The sequence below is a fragment of the Melitaea cinxia genome, chromosome 12 (assembly GCF_905220565.1).
Source record: "Melitaea cinxia chromosome 12, ilMelCinx1.1, whole genome shotgun sequence".
Lineage (NCBI taxonomy): Eukaryota > Metazoa > Arthropoda > Insecta > Lepidoptera > Nymphalidae > Melitaea > Melitaea cinxia.
Window position 1 is genome coordinate 10032616 of NC_059405.1, and position 8118 is coordinate 10040733.

Sequence of the window (8118 nt, forward strand, 5' to 3'; positions counted from 1 at the left end):
ATTGATATAATTCAAAAAATACTAGAAAGATCTTACTCAAATTTAAATAAAACCACACGACAACTGACAGATTTCGAATATAATAAGAATCATTCAAAATCGGTGCACCCAATAAAAAGTTATAAGTACACAAAAAATACAGTTGAATTGAGAATCTCCTTGTATTTATTGAAGTCGGTTAGTAACAATTATCGAGATCTATAAAGTTTGACACTATTAATTTCCTTAACAGGCTTCCATAGGTAAGGTTGAATATATAAATTATTATATTCTGTATTTTAAAATTGGTGATATGAACCCAGCTCTAATCCGTCTCAATCTTATATTCATAATAATTTTGTTTTATGAGTGATTTTGCAAATGACTTGTAAACACGACACTTCATAATAAAATAAACGAGAAGAACTGTAAATGCTAAAGAAATTACACTTTCTTTGAGATTATTTTAGGGTTTGGTAATCAACTTAGTATTGTAGCTGGTTCTTCCAGTTCTTACCTACTAATATAACAAGAAATTAATATATTTAAATAAAACGAATGATAAATTTGACTAGCCCGTTGGCGCAGTTTGTAGTGGCTCTACTTTCTGCTCTGCGGTTTGCGGGTTCGATTCCCACCTGAGTCTGGGTGTAATATTTGTATTTATATATGTAATATTTCTATGTATATTTATAAAAAAGTATTGTTATTAATTAAAGTTGTAATATAGCCGGCTGTTACCTATAACACAAGCATTATGTTGCTTACTATAGAATCAGACGGCCGTGTGTGTATGTTATAAGATATTTATTTATTTGTAAAAATAGAAATCCTAGAGAAGAAATAAGGGTAGCTACTTCGCTACCACTCGCCGAGTTATGGTAATTTGTTTACCTTTTTTTTGGTCGGCTAAAATACAAAATGTCGGTTAAATAAAGCTTATTAACCTAGTAGCAAATCGTCACAAGATTTTTAAATATACTAATATGTACTTACCTATTTGTGGTACATCATAAGGTCGACCAGAACGTGACGCACGTAACATCATTTGGCTCGCGAGCTCAGTAGGTAAGTGAGGTGCTCGTTTATTGTTTCGCATTCGACGTCGGTCCTTGTGCACAGGTTGGTGCGGTATGTACGTACGATCTATTTCAGTCGGCGCTGACTCTTCAAATATTTCTTGCAGTGGCCGTGAGTGTACTTGCATATCACGGCTGCCGCGCCACTCGGTGGAGTAGTGGCGCGGCGTGGGTTCGGCCACCGTTCGCAGCGTTAGCGCCGCCAGCACCGTGGTAACACAGTTCACGTGCATGATCACCGCGGCCCTCATCCGTCACCATACACACATCTGCTGCTACTAAGTACACTGCCCAACGCGGACACCCCCCGGGCGCGTGCCCGGCCACATTATTCGAATTTTTCCACTATTGTGTTAATTTTTCTTTTTTTCCGCTTCAGCTCAGTTAATATAATTTTTAGTTTGAAATTACTCTTTGTCCTCGTTAGGGTGCCGCAAGAACCTGAAACAACAAAATAACCATTATTAACGATTACAAATCAATAATGAGAAAGTTATCAATGTAATTAAAGTATATTTTTTATGTTAAACGAGAAGTTTATATTTTATTTACCAATGACTTCAATAACGCATTTTTGATATTTTGTTATTTTTTTGTTTTTATCACATGTGTTTTTTTAAATTAACATTACATTTATTATGAGCATTTATAAAGTTGACAACGCCTCAGATAATTCATGTGAATGTCTTGGATGAATGATTTGTTTTCTATGAGGCTCATTGTAATTGTAACAAAAATATCAAATTTTTTAAAATATAAATACGTCACGCTACTGGTCTTAAATTTTCAGAAAAAAAAAAGAAACCAATCCAACACATTCAATAAATCCATAATTATGAATAATTAGTCTTTAAAGGTCAATCCTGCAAATTGAAGATATTTTGAATTTTTTTTTTCCAGCGAAATTGATATAAAGACAAAACTGCTATTTTATTTATTTTGTCTTTCTGTCTGGCACAGTTGCGCGTAATGCTTAAACTACTGGGTGAATTTAAATGAAACTGGGTACTTTCACACTATTAGCTAGTACACTGAATACATTTTATCTCGTTAAGCACGATTACATTTGAACAGGGGACGAAATTCAAAATCTCTATTTAGTTGTGATTTATTAACGTGTAGCCAGAATTTAGTCACCGTTTTTTATTATAGAGATAGAGAGAAAGAAACAAACTTATTAAAATTCCTTGGATTCATCGTGCAGGTGCCGGGTCCATCGTATGGCAGAAGGAGAAACTCAGAGCAGTGCCTAGGACTTGCGACCTAGGTATAGGTTTAAGGAGGCCCCCTTTGAGATGCGCATCAACGCTCACCTTCACTGCTCGAGTTTCCCGCCCTGCCTAGCCTAATTTGGTAGGAACCTGTTAGTGCAGCCTTAGACACTCGTTCTAAAATAGAACTTACTGCAGTTCTCGACAGGCCAAGGTCTTTCAGAAGATTATAGAGAGATTTTGCTGGTATACCTCTCACTCCTACTTCTACCGCGTATAAGTTAACCACATAACCATTTTTGTTAAGTTCGTTTGTTAGATTATAATATTTATTTAATTTTATTGTGTGGTCTTTAGGAATGTTGGTTTTCCACAGTATAGTGAGTTCTACTAGTATTATATGTTTAATGTGTCTAGAAAAGAGGAATATGTCAGGTCTGGATGACGAAACACCAACATCCTCTGGGATTTTATAGTGCTTGTCATACGTATCCATTAAAATAGTCCCCGTGCCGGCACCTATGATTGAGAAATGCTTGCTTTTAGAGTTAACAGTTGAGCCATCCTTATGTATCAAATATTAGACAGTAAATATATTAAGGTTGTTTTTATTAATTAGTTTAGAAATCACTGATATCACATTATAATCGTTAGCAGAAGGTTCCATTAATTTGAAAAACGGAAAAAACGAATTAAGTTGATTTATACTTTATAGTATAAGTTTGATTAAGAAGCGTAGCGATCGCATTCGTACTGTTTTTAACCGACTTCAAGTAGGAGGTTCTCAATTCGACTGTATTTTTTTTTTATTTTTTTTTATGTATGTTACTTCAGAACTTTTGACTGGGTGGAGCGATTTTGACAAATTTTCTTTTAATCGAAAGGTAGTGTGTGTCATTTGGTCCCATTTAAATTTATTTGAGATCTAACAATAACTTTTCGAGTTATATCTAATAATGACATGATGATTTTAACTGAGGTAGGGCACAGCAGGAATTTCCTGCTCAAAATATGGAGCGGCCCGACTGGGGTAGTACCTGGACCTTACAGAAGATTACAGCTAAATAATACTGTTTTCAAGCAGTATTGTGTTCCTGCTGGTGAGTAAGGTGACCAGAGCTCCTGGGGAAATTGGGGATTGGGTCGGCAACGCGCTTGCGATGCTTCTGGTGTTGCAGGTGTCTATAAGTTACGGTAATCGCTTACCATCAGGTGAGCCGTACGCTTGTTTGCCGACCTAGTGACATAAAAAAAAATGAGTTTTTACTTGACGCTTTTTTCGTCGATCTACGTTGTTTTATACCGCATAACTTTCTACTGGATGTACCGATTTAGATAATTCTTTTTTTGTTGGAAAGGGGATATCCCTAGTTTGGTAACATGATAAGGAAACCAGGATTTGATGACGGGATCCTAGAGAAATCGAGGGAAACTCTCGAAAATCCGTAATAACTTTTTACTGGGTGTACCGATTTTGATAATTCTTTTTTTGTTAGAAAGGGAATATTCCTAGTTTGGTACCATGATAAGGAAACCAGGATCTGAAGATGAGATCACAGAGAAATCGAGGGAAACTCTCGAAAATCCGTAATAACTTTTTACTGGGTGTACCGATTTTGATAATTTTTAATTTTATCGAAAGCTGATGTTTATCATGTGGTCACATAAAATTTATATTTTATCGAGATCTGATAATTACTTTTTGAGTAATCTTTGATAACGCGTAGTTACTTGACTATTTTTTCGTCGATCTACGTTGTATTACTCGTCGATGTAATTGAAGTCGGTTTTTTTTCGTTTGCGAGCAAACACAATTACTGTAGGTTTGATTTTAAATAAACTCAAAATGTTATTGCAATATGGTTAAAAAATTATCACTTGGATATTAAACATTACAAATGCGAATAAGGATGCTTTCTTTGAATAATAATGCTACTTTAATTTATAGGAATTGTTAAATGCTTTTTTTGCTTTACTATAACTTTTATAATTTTATTTGTGCATAATGCTCTACTGGGCGTAGTTCCTGACGTAGAAGATAAATGTACTCCCGATGGTATCATTGGGTTTGCAGAAAACTTTAACAATAAATATAAATTATTGTGGTCTAAGTACTTGCAATTGCCACGCCTTCTAAGTCCATTACGTGATTTAAGTTTGTTCTTAATATCATTCTTAGCATATGAAAAACTTAAATATTTGTATTTAACTTTCTCCCTTTCTTTTTATTTAATTTAAACGTAATTTAATGTACGTATATTGTTTCTTTGAATTCTGAAACTTTGATTTCGATGAATTAATAAAGTTTATGCTTTTGTTACGAATAAAGACTTAATTTAGTAAATAAGATAAACATTAAATCTCTTTTGTTACATTTGTTAAAACAACAACATACACACACATACACATCGACATATTTTCTATCATGCTTGCAATTCTTTTGGTTATTATCATGTGAATATTGTTTGTAAGATATACATATATAACAATTTAGAAAATATTTGAAATTGTTTATCAACGAAATTACTTCTTATTACAACTAAACGTAACTTTTCATGTTTATTTATGAACATAAAAAACAACAACAAAAAGCAATTCAGTTGTCAAATATTAAGAAGAACAACAAAGTATTTATTTCATCTATTTTATTATTCTCATTTTTTAACCTTTAAAAAATAGACCTTTTTCAGACACCAATCTATGCATAGTTATTTTTAGCACGTTATCAGATTCATTTAGAGTTAGAAAATTTTTCTTTTAATTATTTTTATTAGCTCAGAGTTCTGAATGGAGCTTGCTGGAATTAAAAAGGTTTCGTTGGCTTAAAGCTTCCTAAGCTTCGCTTATTCAAAGGTAGATTGCGGTTACGCTTTTTATTAGATTAATTCCTTTAAAGAAGAATAAATTTGTATAATGTTAAATTATTTTCTAATACTTTCAAACACTAAAATTTAAATTTTTCCATACATATGCACGGGGTAAAAATATATATGTCTTATCCATACTGATACTAAGTTTTTTTAAGAAATAGCAAGACTAAAAATATGGTACAAACCTAACCTAATCTAATTAATATCAAACACACACATAATAAATACATAAATATACCTACACAATAAAACAATCTTGAAGATCAAATTTTAATTCAAGTTCTCTCTTTCATTTACTGTTGAGGTGCAATGATTTTGGAACGTGTAACTAATGTAACGTAGGAATAAAAAATTACCATGCTTGATTACTATAGTCAGGCAAAAAATGTACTTAATCCTCTTTAGCTATAACAATTTTTCTATAAAGACTTTATTAATTAAAAGTACAACATAACAACGTGTTACAATTATTAGTGCTTTTTCTAGACCAACTGGTCGAAATTCGACCATAATTAATTTAAATTAAAAGTTTGAACATTATTAAAGTTCCGTTTTCAAAGACTATACTTCTATAATAATAAACAAAAGAGTCTATATGCGTGTGTGTGTCAAATACACGGTGGTGTGCGTAGTTTTTTTTATTGATTTAATGTATTTTTATGCATAATTTAAAAAAAATATTAGCATTTTGCACTTCTTCTGTATATAAACCATAAGTGTGCGAAATTTAATACACTTCCATCCGCGCAATTTTCATAAAAAGAGGTAGATACAAATTTTTTGCTTCACGTATTCATATATAGACTGTTACAATAAACGAAATATTAACATTTTAATTATTTTATGATAGTTTGGGTTTGATAGCTTATTACTACTTTTACTATACCACGTCCTGCACCCAAAGGTTATCAGGAAGAGATTGTTCTTCTAGCGGTAAGACAAGCTTTGTTCATTTTTTTATTACAGTAGTACATATATCTCTTATTGCACACCACTACCAAAAAAAAAATTCATAAAAGCCAGCCCTGCAGTCACCAACATGCCTGCCCAGCGTGGTGACTATGGGCAACACACATGAGTTCGTAATTGTCGTATTTAATATGAAAAAGTTTAGTTATTTCATATAAATCTGGGCGGTAGGTACCTACTACCGCGCATTAATCGTAGTTTTTCCCGCGTAAATCCCGAAATCGCGAGAATTACGGGATTAAAAGTAGCCTATATTAGTTAATTCATAACCTCCTCTATCATCCAGTGAAAGTCACATAAAAATGCTTCAGCCAGTCAGAAAAAAATTTCAAAATCATTTGTTTGTTTTTTAGTATCATGTAAATAACTATACACACTTGAAAAAAGACAGCTATTTTTAAATATCAGACAGACACTTCATTTTTATTTATATGTATAGATTTTGCTAAATCATTAAATAAAAAATTACATTGTAAATAATCATAAATATTAAATTGTAAAGCTCGTAGTTATAAATTTACGTTGTTTATTTTTCTTAAGTTTTTGTATTAAAGTCGTTAACTTTGTGTGGTTGAACAATTTTGCACTTCAATTTTAAGTTATTTCTTGTACTTATACCTACTTAAACAAATATTTTAGAGTTCATTTGAGTAAAGTTTTGCTATTAGATTACAACAAATTTGTATGAAGAACTATATAAAAAATTCTAAACAAATTAGTCTCATTTATTTTAGGTTTTTTTTTGTAGTAGTGTTGGGACGTAACATAAAGGTCCCTTTAGCTATAAAAGTGGCGTCATGTTAAAGTACAATTTATACTTACGTACGAACCGACCCTGTTAAGGTGATGGAGAGACGTACACGCTCAAACACGTTGAAGTGATGGTATCCTTATACTTAATTTTAGAAAATTTAATAAATTTTAAAGTGACTATAATAACTTTATAGCCGACTCCCTATTTATAGTCATTATTTTTATTTGTATCCTTTAGTTTAATAATTAACCAACAGCTTTACACGTGCGAATAATCCGCACTTAATAAGTATCATAATTATCACTGTAAAAAATTACAAAAAAGTAATTATACGTGAGTTGATTTGAAATTGTACAAAAATTTACCGATCATCGATCATATTGACGTTGTTTCAAAATTAAAGCCATCAGATGGCAGCATTGCTGTATTGTGTCTCAATGTATCTTCATATATGTAATTTTAATAATTAATTAATTTACAAAAATAAACCCATAAAAATTTTTTTTTGGTTGTGATTGTCGGTAGAAAAGCAATTATCTATAAAATGATATATAATTTATGTGGAGTAATTGTGAGGTTTTTTCTAAAAAGGGAGGCAAACATCTTAACCTGAGCGTATTAATATATATGATAACGCATTTTTATTCCCCTTTAAAATAATTGGAAACAAATTTATTAAAAATGAAACGCATTTCATAATATTTTTACTTAAAAACTTTGATTTGAATACATAAACTTGAAATCGGTCACATTTTATGTTCAGTGAATTGAATAGCTTTGAAGTTTTATATACAAAATGTGGGAATAACATTTCGTGATCACAAGTATAAAAAATAACCAATAATGATCACGTGAATAAAATGCGGCCCGTGACAATTGGCAATGCCTAATGACATTTAAAACGCCAACGTTCATTAGACCGATTAACGATTACCTTTAGCCCATCATATTTCTATTTTTATTAAATATATTATAAATTTAAAAATAGGTTACATACTAGATCGTTCAATAAGTCCCGAGACTAACCTGGAAATAGCGCATATATTAAAAACTCTTTTGATTTTTAAATGTTGATGAATAAAAATTAATTTTATAAAAAAGACCTTTTTTTAGTACTTAGTCTCGGGACTTATTGAACCACGTGTTAGTAACTATTTTTTCATATATGTAAGATTAATACGTAAAGCAAAAACCTTGTACCAGTTTTTACGAAAATTTCACGGACGGAGGTGTATGAAATTTCGTACACTTATAAT

At 31.5% G+C, this 8118-nt stretch overlaps 1 protein-coding gene and 1 long non-coding RNA gene across 2 annotated transcripts in view; both read right to left on the bottom strand.

Annotated features, from left to right (window-relative positions):
* LOC123658222 overlaps window positions 1-1309 on the bottom strand; it is an 87903-nt gene extending 86594 nt beyond the window's left edge. Inside the window, exon 1 of the mRNA XM_045593664.1 lies at window positions 976-1309. Coding sequence (XP_045449620.1) covers window positions 976-1309 — 334 coding nt within the window. The remainder of the gene's footprint in view (window positions 1-975) is intronic.
* Window positions 1310-1429: 120 nt separating this feature from the next.
* Window positions 1430-8118, bottom strand: part of LOC123658534 — a 36330-nt gene continuing 29641 nt past the window's right edge. The window contains exon 2 of the long non-coding RNA XR_006743901.1: window positions 1430-1499. This is a non-coding gene — a long non-coding RNA (uncharacterized LOC123658534). The remainder of the gene's footprint in view (window positions 1500-8118) is intronic.